Genomic DNA, 16,234 nt, shown 5'->3' on the forward strand with positions numbered 1-16,234 from the left:
AGGATACACTTCTCTAAATGTAGCCAATATAATCAAATTTGCCAAATAAAAAGTGAAAAGTCACATACAAACATATGCTTTAGTTAAACATTAGTAATGCTATTTTAATTTCCCATGATTCATCACGAATGAGTGAATCTGTGACGTTGTTTGGTATCCTAGGGAGGGGATAGGAAGAAAGTGCTAAACATCCAAAGCATAGGGATAAGGCTTACATTTTAACAGGTAAATATATGTTATTGTAATTTCCTTTTTGAAACTACTAAACTGAAGCGTTAGCGCAGTGCTGTGTGTAGTCAGTTTAGCACTTGGTAACATGATGCTTGTTATTTTTGCTGGGAAGATGGGTTATGTCAACTGTGTCGACTGGCTAACGTTTCTAGCTAACTGTCTAGCTTAGCTGTGAAGCAGAATGTAGCTCTCTGTGTAAGGGAACGGGATACAGTGTTGGAGGCGGGACCCCGTTAATTCCTATGAAAGTTGCTCATTGACGCTTGAAGCCAAAAAGTACCCGTATGTGGGCCCATGGAGCATGCGCACTCGAGTTTTCCTTAAGCCCCGCCTCCGATCTTCAGCTCTCGGTTCAGTCAGATAAATAGAGAAGTAAAATAACTCTGGATCTCCGCTTTCAGCGCTACTTAAAAGATTATACCCTAGTGATTTAAATAAGGGGCTATGAAACTGTTCGTGCTGTTAAGTGTATTTGGTTAAACAACATATATTCGCTGATTTACAGTGAGTTGTAGTACCACCATTTGGCCACTACGAATATGTGCTTCAACGTCCGACGCACTTCCTGGGGGCTTGATGTGGCTCCCTAGCTTAGCTGTACGTCAAAACTGTTGCTAGCTAGGAGAGCTATGCATGTGCAGAGAAAAACAGGATAACTTGGCTAACGTTAAAGCTAGTACGTATATTTTGCTTTCTGGAGCGCGCAAGCTAAATACACAACTGTTATGTGGACTGTGCAAAGAAGTCGCACAACGTTAAGAAGTGCTAATAATAATATTATTGAATCTAGACGACCTACTGTTTGATATTCGCAGCAGGAAGCTAGCGACATATCTCTGAGGCTAGTAACCAAGATGTACTGTGTGAGACAACGTCAGGTCAGTATCAAACAGCATATTTTTGTATACAGCCTGTTAACAGTGAAGGCTATTAACCTAAGTGCCGTGACATTAAGTTAACATTACTGTATTGTCAGTCTATAAACCTGAGAATCACTGCGTGTTTATCAAGCTACTGTTGTGTTTTTAAACGTTAGCTAGCCATGTCAAGTACTGAAATGTAAACTGGCATTGTCGTGTGAATGTGACATCTTTCAGACTTATAACGTGTTATAAAAAGGTAACCTGAGGAGTTTTCATCGATTAGAAATAATCATGTTTATTAGTTGGGTTTAGCCGCTGATGTAGTCTCGTGACTGTCATCGAAATCAGAAAGTTCTAGATCTCGGTTTGGTTTCAGTAACGTTTGTTTCCCCTAAAATGTGTCCTAATAATCGCTGGCTTACTATGGACTATTCCCCTTTTCCCTACTGGAAATAGTTGACCTTCTTTTGATTGACACTTTGACGTGTTTACATTAGTGTTGAGTGTATTATCAAAGCCCTGCTCTAGACATAGCAAACATCTTTTAGGATGTGTCTCGCCAGCAGTGGTGTAAAGTAACCAAGTACATTTACTCAAGTAATGCACTGGTATATAATTTTGAGGTACTTGAGTAGGTAATTTCAGAGGTAAATATTGTCCTTTTACTCTCCTACATTTATGTAATGCCTAAAGTTAGTTTACAAATATGGGTTAATGATATAAAACATAGTCAACACTTAAATAAGACTCTTTTTAAATCCTGCAATGAGCCTCCTACACCACATTGTGTCTTTTAAGTACTGTTTTAATGTTTTCATATGTCTTTCAAAAGCTTCCCATAATTCATATATAATAATACTTTTTCAAATGTACATTTCAGGCTGTAACGTCTACAGTGTGAGTGTGCAGTCCTCCTTGCCAAGGAAGGAGAGGCACCAGGGACCATGAGTGAGAATGGTCCTCATACTGAGGCGACGATGTACTTTGAGGTAGAGGTGGAACACCTGGGGCGGGATGATGAAGATGAAGACGAAGACAAGATCCACTTTGACAAAGATGATAACCTGCTCGGCGAGTCTTCGTCGTCATCTGGTCGGGTGTACGACCGCACCACAGTACTCATTGAGCGGGACCCTATCCGGCTAGATGAGGAAGGTGAAGAGGAGGGTCACTGTGGAGGGGAGGAGGAAGGGGTCACCTTCCTCACTGAAGGGGAAGCAGATGAGGAGGATGGCTCTATGGTTTTTATGTCGGACCCTGTTGGGATGTCACAGGGTTATGTGCACCACACTATTTCTCCAGACCAGATCCAGTTCACGATAAATCCAGGCTCCACCCGTATGCCACGCAACATCGAGGGGGCCACCCTCACGCTGCACTCCGAGTGCCCCGAGACCAAGATGAGAGAGGTAAGCCCTAAAAGTGCATCTCCTCCCAAGAATATAAGGCTAGTTTCATACAAATGTTCTGCTTGTTGGGTCACCAAGGGCATCTCTTTAGTGGAATTCTCTAAAGTGAGGCCTTTCCTTTTGAATGTTCAGACTGAACACAGCTGCACAATGATTTAAAAAAGCAATTCTTCATTTTGTACCAAGCTTGTGTGCTGCAATTCAGTAACACATTATGTACATTTATTTCCCCACCTGTTACAACACAGATGAGGGTAGAATGAGGGCAGCTGGATCATTTCTAGATGTGTTTGGTTAGTTATGTGGAGGGTCAGGCTTCGTGTCATTTTAGCTAACTGCTAAACAGAACAGCAGATGCTTTAAACTTTAAAGATTAAACGTGTCTATACACTTTGAGATGCATAATGTAACAATACACAAGTGTTATTATTTATATGCCTTTCCCTGGGGGAATGCAGAGTACAATTGCAAATAGGGCTAAACAATATAAGAATGGCTGATTGCGATATAGTTCAGCTCGTGTCTGCTAATGGTGTCCCCCTGCTTCCCCACTGCTAGTCTTGAGCTAAGCCCACTCAGTCACAACACACTGCATACTCTCCGTGTTCTTGTGGTGATTTGACATATTTGGACAGCTATCCCAGTCTAGTTATTGCAAGTGGACTATAAAACCATCTGACAGGGAGTGTCAGCAGTTGGCCCCAGCTGAGTAAGAGTGCTGAAAGAAAAAAGCCCTGTGTTTTTAGTAGGGTTGCAAAGGGGCGGTACATTTCCATGGGAAGTTAAGCTGGGAATTGAGGGTAAAGTAATCGAATTGTGTCATATCCACCAAGCAGAAATATAAACATTTAGTTTTGTCATAAGAAAACATCCATGCAAAATGATTCATTAAAAAACAGGACATTTCAACAGATTTATTTGTAAGTAGAACAGAACAAGTTTTCATTATTTGATTGAACAATCATTTGTTTCATTGAAGAACAAAACATGAATGTTGAGTTAAATATGACTTCTAGAAATCATGTGTGCATGTGATGGAGGAATGCACAGTGCCTCTAGGGGGTGTGCTCTCAATAGCCATGCAGTAAGCAGTGTGCTATGGCATGGATATTCAAGTGTACTTGAATGGCATCTGTTTGTTTTAGTCAAGATTATGCTCAAATATACTTTCCCCAACTATATCTAAGTTCCCTACGAAGAGCCAACCTTCAATTTAGAAAATTCCCAGTTTATCCCCATGGAAAGTTTCCATCTTTGAAAATTCCCGGATTTTTGCAACCCTAGTTTTTAATCCGTTGTTTCACATTTCAGATGAGGCACATTACATCCCATCAATGAAATGCTACACACAGCAACAGTGTGTGAACTGACCAGTAAGCTGCCTCAACATCCATTGTTAGGAAGAGTTTTTAGAGGATTCCTATCAATCTGGTTACTCATTGCTTTTCAAATAAAAGTTATAAAAGGAGCATGCTAGGATATCCTCCAGGAAAGCTCATCTTTATTTACCTAAACGATGCGCTCGTGTTGTTTTTGTTCTTTTTCAATGTGTTCATATTTTAAGACTTTATTTCAATGGAGAGATTTCTACAGTTGCATGTGCATAGTATAATCATCCTGAAGGTGGAGTGCTGTGTTTTTATCCAATGTTAATTATACAGAGCCCGACAAAGGATCACTTTCTCTTCAGTGCTGATTGAAATAGTTTATTTTCTGATGACCTAGCCAACGTTGTTTGATCAATGAAGATGAGAAATGAATTGTACATGGGACCTATGGGATTCCTAGTTGGTGTCAGTCAAGTTTGAAGCACGGAGAAAACCTTTTTGCCATAGCACGGAGAATGAGTATTGAAATTGTGAAACATTACACAGCCACGGACGGTTATAGGAACCTACTTTTCACGAGTGTGATTTGTGACAATGACGGACAGTATTGTCGATGTATCGCACCCTCTTTTCAGTGAAAATAAGGTTGCGGGTACAGAGTCCTGTGTGTGTGAAGCTGTAAGGCTTTTTAACCCCCCAGCATAATATCACGAGGATCGAAAAAATGCAAACCCCCACCTCTGTAGAGTGTGGCCCGTATTTGTTGGTGTTACTGTTGTATTGCAGTGTTTGTTTGAATCTGAATGTAATCTTGCATTGTTGTTGTATCTATTGTTGTGGTTACCAGTGTCATTGTTATGACATTATGGTTTGATTTGCTAGGCACAGATTCAATTTCCAAGAAGACGATGATCTAAGCTATTCACCATACTTCACTATCCATAAACTTCACTGCACATGCCAGACATTAGGAGAACTAAACGAAGCTCCATCTTGCTTCTTTGTCAAATATTATTTAGATTTAACACATAAACGTGCATTTTCCTTTTTGAAGGAGTCTCCCAGTGTTGCAGTCACAGGCTGATATGAATATAGAAACACTGCATTGTGGTGCAACTTGTACCGTGTGCATTGTATTCAGTTTGTACCACACAGAAGGGTTTAAGCCTCACTTTGACAAGCATGACGAGTAGAGAGGATACAAGAGTGACCGTAGAAGATTCCAGCCTCCTGTTCACCAAGTGTCAGAAGAAAAAACAATGCCATTGAACATCCAGCACTGAGTGATTTCTTTCTGTAAACACACTCAGTCTTTTCCCACTATGTATGTGGGAAACCACCGCATACAATGCTCTCTCACAATGATTGAAGTGATGGTGGACTCACGATGGTGTGGGAGATGAATACAAGTGACAAGCTTTAGCAGGCCTTCTACAGGAGCTCTGCACGGATGTTTGCTTAACAAATCATCTCTCCCACATCACTGCAATCAGAATGAATGGCCGTAGACGATTACCCATCACTCAGATTAGTGATTGTTATTAAGACTGAAAGGAGATTGAATCAGCTCTGTCTGTGTCACTTTCACTGCATGAACAACAACTTGTCCTCCTATTCATGGAGTGATTAGATTTGTTTAAGATTGTTTTCTGGTGAAAAGCATTTCAAACGAAGGATGAACCGGGTAGGGTTTATACCGATGTGTCGTTATTTACCATTCAAACACATCCTCTCATCATGGTCATCATGCAGTAGCATTTAACTGCTAAGTGTCATTCAGTCATAAAACATGTCATTTCAGTTTCCTTGCTATCTTTGAAATTGTGCGCAGATATTTCAAATGTTTTTTTAATTATTACATTCTGTGACCATGACATTTTCTCTTTCTTATGTTACACTCAGCAGCCTGTTCTAATATGGCCAGGGGTAAAAGAGCAGTGTGCTATCTCTGTCATCTTGATGGGTCATTTTATGGTGGATTTATTCATTCATTCAAGAGCAGTTACAAGAAAGATGTCAGCTGATAAAGAGGACCCTTTTGTTGGCCCGCCACAAGCTTCCTCCTCCTGACTTTGTGTTCAACAGCATTTTTTTTCAGGCAGAGAATGAACTGCCTTTATTCACACGGCCCCGGGGCTTTTGTGTGAGGAGAGAGCAGGAGACCGCCACACACTGCAGTGGAGATTGGCGCTGTGAAACAGAATTGAGTTGGATGTATATTGCAGTGGGGGTTAGTCATCATGACTGTCCTTTGTGTTCACCCGCTCCATGTGCTGAGTCACTGAGTTCAAGTAACGACTGAAAGGTCACACTGACACTTTTAATGCTATTTATACCTGGATGGATTCATATTTCACATTGCTTTCACTCACTTTTACTTGCATTGCTTTTAAATACAGGCTTACATTCGATTTCATTCATTTTTAAGAGAGGACATTCGATTTGACTCCTTAGTTTCAGGATGATTGCATACACTAGAGTTTTTCTACTATTTCTATTTTATTTGTATTTACTTGCACATCTCAAAACATTCTCTTGCACTATTTTCTCTGTTTTGTTCTATATAATATATTCATGTTGCACTATTGGAGGAAGCTGTGCGTTCAGTTTTTCATTGCCATATCTACACTGTAGCTAATGTGCACATGACAATAAAGCCTTGAATCTTGGATCTTGAATTCATCCATGGCACTGATATCCCCTCCGTCTTCTTCCTCTTCCAGGTGAAGCGCTACCAGTGCATGTTCGAAGGCTGCACCAGGACGTACAGCACGGCGGGAAACCTGCGAACGCACCAGAAGACGCACCGGGGCGAGTACACATTCGTGTGTAATCAGCTGGGCTGTGGGAAGGCCTTCCTCACCTCCTACAGCCTCAAGATCCATGTCCGCGTTCACACCAAGGAGAAGCCGTTTGAGTGTGATGTGCATGGCTGTGAGAAGGCCTTCAACACGTTATACAGGTACGCCTTTACACAGCTTATGCTTTATTTCTACTCATGGCTGCTGCTCAGATCATAAGTAGTATATGTTCTGTAAGCAGTGTTTAAAAACTGTAGACACTGCTTACAGAACAGTTGATTGACTTGTGTTGCCACTGTACTGACATGTTTAACTTTGCAATATGAGATTGACACAATACAACATTAAATATAATTTAAATGTGTATACTGTTGCCATACAGACACATTGTTGACCTTACAAAACACATGTTGTTCATATTTAAAGTATTCATAAATGCTGTGGTTGTAAACTGACACTTGACTGGTTGAGAGTCATGCAACCTGCAATGGGGACAATCCCAGTAAAAGATTCTGTGTGTCATTTATAAATGAGGAACATCTGTTTTCTGAATTGTCCGAATTTGAAACCGCAGATAATGATGCTACATAAGGCCCAATTACACTTTCATTCTATATTTGATTCATTTTAAGCCTGTTTTTATAGAGTTTTAACGGTTTAAATGTTGCTGTGATCTTGTGTTGTTCACTCTCGAGTTTACTTTGGGGGGGGGGGGGGGGTATTGGTTCAGTTTCTATGGCAACATGTCTGTGGCTTGGTGAAGCTGTGCCACTGCTGTCAGATAGTCGTACTCAGGACAATGAACCAAAGCCACACATTGGTGGTGGATTCGGTTCTCCTGCCAATCTGCAATGCCACTCATATTTGAAGCTTTCCTTTTTCACTGCCACTGCATGTTTAATAACACTTAGCACTTACTTGTCTCTGCAGACTGAAAGCACACCAGAGACTTCACACAGGCAAGACATTCAACTGTGAATCAGACGGATGCTCCAAGTACTTCACCACACTGAGCGACCTGAGGAAGCACATTCGCACACACACTGGGGAGAAACCGTTCCGGTGAGCATTTCCATTATCACACCAGTTTTAATCCATTAGTAGCTATGATACTAATAGATACTCACAGACAGCTCTTTTAGTCAGTTTAATGTTTGCTGATTTATACAAATACAATGTTTTTTTCGTATTTAAAAGTTTAACTAAGGTCACGTTTACACGGAGACGAAAACGAACCTTAGGCGATATCAAAAAAGTCTTCCGTCCACACGGAATTGGCTCAAGAAACATGTCAGTCCACTCGAGACCACTCGACCCACTGGAAACGCTGTAGTACATATCCCGGGCCTGTAAGTGGCGCTGTACTTCCGCCACAAAATACACCAAAAGCAGTGAAGAAGACCCCCCCCCCGAGCATGGTTGCCTGGTTGCCTGGTTGCCCTTCTGTTTATTCTCCGCGGTGGATTTAGCAACATGTAGTTCTCCATGTCCACTTGTTGCTGATGGTTGTGGTAGAGGAGCTGTAGATTTTGCACTAACATCTGTAGCATGGTCAGTAGCGTCTGGAGCACGAAAGCAACCCTGTGATCCGCCATTGTTGTTGTTGTTGGCGAAACAGATCAGCAATGACGTGGGGGTGAGCAGCAGAGGTGGGTAGAGGCGGGGCTATGGCTTCATCGTTATCAGGAAATGATCGTATAGGACAGGGGTACTCAAACTTTTTTGTTAAAGGTCCACTTGTGAATTTTATACAAGGTCAATGGTCCGGATCAATGCCAGTAAAGTCCCCCCCCCCACCCCCGGAGCGGAGCAACGAAACAATTTCGGCGCTATGCATGGGGCCCCCTTGAGGGGGTTTCCCGACATGTCGTTGCAGTAAATGAAAGGGTGTTTCATGTTGTCGTTGCTGTGGACCTTCTTAATCTTTTTTTATTTATTTTTTTATTATGAAATTGTTACGTTTATTCTGGTTTGTTTTGTGTTTGTATCTTTTATTTTAAATGTATTTATTTTATGTTTTGTGGGCTGAGCTGTGTGATTTTATATTTTATGTATCTCTGTACAGCACTTTGGTCGGTTTTAAAGTGCTATATAAATAAAGTTGGATTGGATTAATCTACCTTATTTGGGGGCCCCCTTCTGGTCCAAGCACTTGCCTGTCGGTAAACGGCGCCCCTGTATACACACACACATTCAATACATACATATTGTATTGTAATGTTTGCTGATTTATACAAATACATAGTTTTTTTCGTATTTAAAAGTTTAACCAAGTGTGTCTCTCTCTCTCTCTGTATTCAATAGGGCTGTACCCGAATATTCGTTCGTTGGAGTACTATTCGGGTTTCAATTTCGTTATTCGGATATTCGTTTTTTAATGTATTGAAATCTCCATTATCAACGTAAGCGCTTGTGCCTCTTCGGGGGGTGCTAACACTTAACCATAAACGTTATCGTTTACTTTCTCCATCTTTATATGTAGATATTACTTTTTCTCCATTAATCTCCGTCACATTGTTTCCATAGAAACAACAACTTCCTGTCAACTGCGCTAACTCTCCTTCAAAATAAAAGCATGTCCCTACAAATAGAAAGCCAAGCCAAATTACATTAAGACATATACAACTGCAACGAAAGTAACAAACACAATGCAATATCCTTTTCAATTTCAAAGAACACAAATTGGATTGTATACATTAACAAATAACTATAAAACAACAATACTGTAGAATAACAAAAAGAATGCCGTGAATAAACCGAAATACACGTGTCGAAACGGTTCGCTGCTGATTACTACCGAATATCCGGAGCCCGAATAATGGTATTCGGGACAGCCCTAGTATTCAACACATTTATTTAGTGATAGTTCGCTATATCATGAGTCAAGTTCTTTTAATTTGAGCAGGTGCATTGAAAAATCTGAAAAATGATCAAATGTATGTGTTATTTATCGCGAATCTGACATAATGTTCCCTCTTTTCCCTCAGGTGTGACCACGATGGCTGTGGTAAAGCCTTTGCTGCGAGTCATCACCTAAAAACACATGTACGGACACACACAGGTACATATTCCTCATTTGTTTGATTTAACCTTGAATATTTTTGAACGAGGACATGTTTATTTGTTTGTTCAGCTCTGCCTGATTTGCATTTACATTGTTTCCAAACCCTCCCACACACAGTTGGTTTGAATTGCCCGACCAGATATATGCTAATGTCTACCTTTTCAAATGTGTGTGCAGCATTTATTTAAAGGAGCAGCCATTAAGAAGATTCAAGGCTCAAGGCTTTTATTGTCATGTGTGCATAGCTACAGTGTAGTTATGTCAATGAACACCTCAGGCTCCTCCAACAGTGCAACACAATAACACAGATGAAATAGTGCGAGTAAATACAATTAAATGGAATATAATAGAAATAGTGCAGAATAGTCTATAAGCCAACACATGAATGTTATGGATGTTCTTTCAAAAGTTCAGGTGATCAACAGTCTAACTTGCTGACTTAGTTCCTATATTCTGATCTGCCTTTCATGTTCCACCTATGTATAAATATGCTACGGTTACTCCTGTGGTTTCATTAAGCTGTAAAGGTGAGTTCTTACCTCTCTTACCCTCCCCCCCCCCCCTCCTCTTCTGTAGGGGAGAAGCCTTTCAACTGCACCAGTGACGGCTGTGAGAAGACGTTCAGCAGCCAGTACAGCCTGAAGAGTCACGTCCGGGGTCACGACAAAGGACAGCCTTTCACCGTCACCCTCACACATCCGCTCTCTGAAGTGAGTCATGAGCGCAACATGACTCTGTGGTCCTCATATTATTCACTGCATTCAGATGTTGTTTCTTTCGCTTCTATATTTCTTTTGATGTGGGGACATCAAGTGCATGTTATCACATACACAGTACTTGTGTTATGCTCTCAAGCAAATGTGTCAACTTTTGCTACTAGATGTGAGGTATTCTAGACATGAGCTGGCCAAACAAAACTCAAACCTGTATACCTGCAAGGTGTCGCCATAGTCTGAAAAGGAGTTTGAGATGTTTACACCACACATTTTAAATGGAAAAAAGGATTTAGATGAAGTCACTCGAACTAAACACATGGACACGGCTTTCTAAAGAATAATTGTCATTGATTGGCATTAGCTGCGAGTTTAGCTTGTGTGGTAATTACATTATTATTCAGCAGGTGTTGCATTATTTTACAATTGTGCTAAATACAACAACAGTGTCGAGTTTAATCGGGTCTGCTTCATGTTTTAATTACAGGATGCAAATCACTCGCTGTGCCTCAGTGACCTGAGCCTCATCTCGACAGACTCAGACCTCCGGGAGAACATCCATAATGTGAGTCTGGCCTTCGCTTCAGCTTTGACAAACAGACATTCACGCAGCCGAAGAGTTGTCGAGAGATTCAAGAATCTGGCATCCATATTGGCAACAAGTTCAGCTGTCTCTGTTTTAGGAATTATGAGTTTATTAAGTTTTCATTTCATTACAGGCTCATTTGGACCTGAACAATGTGACTCCTGTGAAAATCTTTGAGCTCATGTTCCAGAGTCCTGAAAATAGTGTCAGCCAAGATGATGCCCATCAGCACGGTGAGTACATTTCAGAACCTGATGAAGTCGTTTTGAATGTTCTTGTTTATTGATGTGTTTTTTCCTCTCTCCTCAGAGAGCCTTATTGAGTCGTTCAGTCTGGAGATGACGACCCCGCGGGGAGGGATTGACGGCTCGTCTCTCATCTCTTTCTCTCTCCATCCCACCTGCTCATCTTCCTGTTCACACTCGACTGCTGTCCTGGAGGCTCCTGCACGGCTCATCCACAGTTCCTCCTCTCAGGCCTCCCCCCCCGCCCCCGCCCCTTCCACCGTCAGCTCCACACCTTTCGTTCAAGTGACCGGGCCTCAGCAGACCCCTGATGTACCTGCGGGGGCACCTGCCAAAGCACCAAACAATGCCCCCTCCCAGCACTTTGTGGCAATACCACCCACATTCCTGCAGTCGGATAACGCCATCACGCCTGCTCCTCCACCACCAGCCGTCTCCACATCCCCTCCTGTGGCTCCATCGCTGGGCCCCGCAGCACCACCAGGCCCTGTGGCTGTGGCTGTTACAGCTCCACCAGCAGACACTGCTGCTGTGACAGTGGCTCAACCTTTGCCTTTGGCCAACAACCCTGTCTCCATCCCCGTCCCCAACCCTGGCTCGGGATTGGCTCCCACCCCTGCCACCATCACCATAGGCTCCACCTCCAACCTGCTGCAGCCCAGCCTGGTCATGTCCGACCAAAACCTGCAGTGGATCCTCAGCACTGCTGCCAACAGCCAGCAGAACCCCGACCAGGTGAGTAATGCTCCCACAGAGGTTTCATTTGTACCAGTTATGATTGTGCAATGCGTCCTTAAGTTTAAAAACACATCCCTACATGGATCAAATCATGGATCATTTGCATTTTCTCTTGTTATTGTGAGAATGTGCATGTAAGAGGATTACACTTTGCAACACACAATGCAGTTTGAAACTAAATTAGAGTATACATTTAACAAATCAATTGTTATTGTAAATGACTGTGTAGCAAAGGAATGAGTGTTAATTTGATCAATATTACTTATGATAAGGAAACAGTTGGACCACGCAGACGGTCCTTTAATACAGTTAGAAGTATTGTCCGTATGTTTCTACAGTAGTCCCTGGCTTTTTGATCCTGATTTAACTGTTTAATGTTTGTTTGCAGACACATCCAGGAGGTGCAAAAGTAGAAAAGGTTTTCTTCACAACAGCCATACCAGTGGGAGGAAGTGCGGGTAAGAGTTCTGAACCGTAGTTCCTGTGTCGGACATTGAACAAAAGGCTGTCATTGAATCACTTGTTTGTTTTGACATGTAATGCAATTGAGCTTTAATGGGATAGATAACACAGTAGATCGGTGTCCTGGGAGCTCCACTAACATTCTGTCACTAGATTTAAATCACACATGCCCAGAAGCTTTTCCTCTATTGATGCACAGTGCTAGAACAGTTCAACAGTATCCCACTAAATATTTTATAATTAACATTAACTTTTGATCTTTGCTTTTTCAAGAGGTCTGGGATATTGTCCCTCTGCTTTCTTCTCAGTTTGAAACTGACCGTGACATTACACAAATACCAATATTAGGGATGCTCCGATCGCAAATTTTGGGGCCGATCGCCGGAATCAGTATCGGCCGATACCGATCCGATCGAGTGGGCGGGGCCTACGGGGATCTCCCATTTAATACTCAGTTAATGGGGCTCATTCACTGGCGCTTCCACAAACAACATAATTATTACATTCAACTGAAGTACATTATTCAAGTTTGCATTAACTTTGGAGAATAACACGAGAGAGATGAGCGGAAGCCTCTCTTTCCCTCCCTCTCCTGACAGCCTGTCAGTATCTCATGCAGCTCACTGATCCAGTAATGAGTGACCCGACAGTGAAGAATAAATATATGTATAACTAGTTTAGCTTGTTCCAGAGGTAGATCAAATAGCTAAGTGTGTCTGACTCTTAGTGTGTGTGTTGCTCCGCTCACCGGTCCGTCACAGCGGGCGGAGCTGCAGGATTTCTGCTTCACGCACACGTTGCATTCCGCTATTTTACTGTCTTTTTAAAACCTTAAAATACTGCCAGACCGGTGAAGCCATTTTGGCGAGCTAGTTTTGCACAGTGTCATGTATTTTACGTCATGTGATCGGCTCTCACGGTCGGCCTTTTATAGAGAGCACCGATCGATCGGCAGAGAGTGAATATCGGCCGATATCGATCGGAGCATCCCTAACAAATATCCATACCATGGTAACAGATGAAATCATTTTGAGTTCTTTCCATTCTCACCATATATTATCCATTGGTGTTGTTGTTGTTTTTGCTTTTTTACTTGTATGGGTACAGACTCTACACCTTCCTACACTAATTCATAATGACATTTTAATAAATATGTTAATATTATTACATTTAGTATAAATACCGTGACAATATATTTATCATCATTGTTTTTGGCCCCCTGTCATTTCATCCTAACTATTGTCCTTTTCTTTCCATATGCTTTACAGGAGATTTGGAAAGTTGTGTACTTCCTGTTTTCAGTGAATCTGTGTTTGTGTTTTCAGGCAGCTCGGTCCAGCAGATCGGCCTCAGTCTGCCCGTCATCATCATCAAACAGGAGGAGTCCTGCCAGTGCCAGTGTGCCTGCAGGGACGCTGCGAAAGAAAGGACTTCAAAGAGTGCCTCCTCCATTGTTTCAGCCCCAGCACAGCCGCAACCCCCACCTCCTCCCCCTCCTCCCCCCCCTCCCCCGCCTTCACAACCCCCAGAGCCTCTGCAACACCCACCCTCCTCTATCACTTCTACTCCAAGCACCGAGTCTTCCTCAAAGGTGGGTGAGGTGATACCGGAGGCCCCCACTTCTGCTTCCTTCTCCAGAGCTCAGACTTTTTCCTCGATAGTGAGCAGCACGGCCACGAACCCTCCCTCGTCTGAAGGGTTAGCCAACATGGACGTGTCGGACTTCCTCTCCCTGCAGAGTCCGGAGACGGAGGACACCATCGAGGCTCTGCTGCTACAAGCTCATGACTTCAGCATGACCACTGATGGCAATCCTTAGAAGAGCTGCGCCTGGCACCTCGTGTTCCCCGCTGCGCCCGCTCATCACCAGGCAGCCAATCCACACACTTCTCAAGTGCTCCTCCACAGCAATGCCACTTCTCTGTGTGTGTGTGTGTGGTGTGTGTGGTGTGTGTGTGGTGTGTGTGTGTGTGTGTGTGGTGTGTGTGTGTGTGTGTGGTGTGTGGTGTGTGTGTGTGTGTGTGTGTGTGTGTGTGTGTTGTGTGTGTGTGTGTGTGTGTGTGTGTGTGTGTGTGTGGTGTGTGTGTGTGTGTGTGTGTGTGTGTGTGTGTGTGTGTGTGTGTGTGTGTGTGTGGTGTGTGTGTGTGTGTGTGTGTGTGTGTGTGTGTGTGTGTGTGTGTGTGTGTGTGTGTGTGGCTAATGATTGCAGGGAAAGGCAGTAGATCCTCTTGTTATGAACATAATCAAAGTGTACATGGTAACCCTCGATGTTCACTCTAAATCGATCAAAACAAATGAGTGTTGTCCAAGCACTGATGACTTAATATGTCCATGTTCCTGGCTTGAATGTCAGACACCGGAGCAGGAAGACAAAGCGTGTCTGTATATCCTTGTACTGTACTACAGGTCCTCACGAATGCTTCTAGCTGGTCTGCAACGGACCAGAATGCACTGTATATTAGAGGGTTTAATTTGAATAGGCAATGCTCCCAGTAGGAATTTGACGGGGTTGGCCACACACCCCTCATACTCAATATGAAGTAATTCCTCAGTGTTTTTGTTTTCTAGGAAGACTAGTGTTGTCCAGAAAATGTGATTATTCCTTCTTTATTTTTTTTTGTTATTTACCAATTGAGAAAATGACCTGGGATCCAATCTGCCTGTTTTTAAGTGAAATTAATACTTCATAAGTTGCCTATAACTTAAACTAATTTAAAATTGTACATGTTAATTTATTTAAACTTGATTCTTTCATTATACTGGCAATTATGTTCAAGATAGCAGAGAGAAATCTAATAATTTATTCCAATCAATTGTTGTACTTTTGTGTTGAGCTGTTTTTGTGTTACTGATTTGATGTTTTCCTACTTCTCTCTTTGTTGAGAACGGTGTTGCTAAAAGCAAGAAAATAGGCCTCTATAGTAGACTGCACAGTAAAAGAAATGACTCAAGGATCCTCTTGTTTGCAAAGATTGTCCACATGAAACAGTAAGGAACTACTGTCAACATCCCATATGTTATAGGGTTGTGACCCTCTCAGGGATGCATCAAGTCATTAGTGATCCTGGTTCCCTTCATTAGTTCCTCAAACGCTCTCTCACCAGACGCCCCACGCTCGCCCTGCCTTTGGCTGCACTCTTCCCTGCAATGCACACTTGTAAAGTGAGTGATCTGACAGCTTGTTGGCTGAGGTGCAGAACCACTACGGACTTTTTTGTACACAACTGCTGTAAAGTAGCATTTAAAAAAAGATGGTGTAAATACAGTACAGTGTAAAAATCTTTGAGAAACTTGTAGATTATTCTAGAATTTGTATTTTTGTATAGACTTTTGAATTACTTACTCAGAGTTTGGAGCTTATGTATACCCTCTATCCTATCCTTGCATTCACACAGTCACATTTATGCAGAATAGTTGTTGCTGTGTTTAGTTGAATCAAGCAGCTGGGCTTTATGTACAGTCCCCATATTAACTAAATATATATGCTCAGAGTATAATTCAACAGTATTGTTTCACACGGGACACAATGCAATGATAGAACGTAGGCATTATGCCCTGTATACTAGAGTGTGGAGCTACTCGGCCTTACAAACTGTCCTGTGAGCCTCCTTGCCTTCACAGTCTCCGCTTCAGACAGACCTGCCATTGAAACGCCGACACGCTCATCTTCATCGAGTCTCAGGCAATCACACAGCAGCAGATCACAATGAGGCAAACGAGACAGAAAAGCTTTTTGTTTGACTAGAAACAGCCGTCTGTTGGGAAAGTCATCACTGGATATGCAGCGTAACGAG

General features: G+C 42.4%; 1 protein-coding gene across 7 annotated transcripts; it reads left to right on the forward strand.

Annotated features, from left to right (window-relative positions):
• The first annotated feature begins 155 nt into the window (after positions 1–155).
• On the forward strand, positions 156–14,461 carry mtf1 (metal-regulatory transcription factor 1). Of its 7 annotated transcripts, none has more exons than XM_034232689.1 (12): positions 207–225; positions 1,022–1,109; positions 1,975–2,503; positions 6,555–6,793; positions 7,563–7,694; positions 9,620–9,693; positions 10,273–10,406; positions 10,897–10,974; positions 11,129–11,228; positions 11,305–11,975; positions 12,367–12,436; positions 13,766–14,460. In XM_034232689.1, the coding sequence occupies exons 3-12, from the start codon at positions 2,039–2,041 to the stop codon at positions 14,257–14,259; spliced, it is 2,457 nt and encodes an 818-aa protein (XP_034088580.1). In that variant the 5' UTR covers positions 207–225; positions 1,022–1,109; positions 1,975–2,038; the 3' UTR covers positions 14,260–14,460. The 7 variants fall into 7 exon arrangements, with proteins under 7 accessions (XP_034088587.1, XP_034088580.1, XP_034088564.1 ...); XM_034232681.1 differs by lacking the exon at positions 207–225 and adding an exon at positions 889–907; XM_034232696.1 differs by lacking the exon at positions 1,022–1,109 and having other exon boundaries at positions 156–225; positions 13,766–14,461.
• The last annotated feature ends 1,773 nt before the right edge of the window (positions 14,462–16,234 follow it).

The sequence above is a fragment of the Gymnodraco acuticeps genome, unplaced genomic scaffold (assembly GCF_902827175.1).
Source record: "Gymnodraco acuticeps unplaced genomic scaffold, fGymAcu1.1, whole genome shotgun sequence".
NCBI classification, from domain to species: Eukaryota; Metazoa; Chordata; class Actinopteri; order Perciformes; family Bathydraconidae; genus Gymnodraco; species Gymnodraco acuticeps.

Excerpts from the sequence above, each read along its gene's own strand:
- mtf1 (XM_034232696.1), top strand. The coding sequence starts at position 2,039 with ATGAGTGAGAATGGTCCTCATACTGAGGCGACGATGTACTTTGAGGTA. Across the intron at positions 6,794-7,562 it reads GCCTTCAACACGTTATACAG|ACTGAAAGCACACCAGAGAC; the intron begins GTACGCCTTTAC and ends TTGTCTCTGCAG. Across the intron at positions 11,976-12,366 it reads GCCAGCAGAACCCCGACCAG|ACACATCCAGGAGGTGCAAA; the intron begins GTGAGTAATGCT and ends GTTTGTTTGCAG.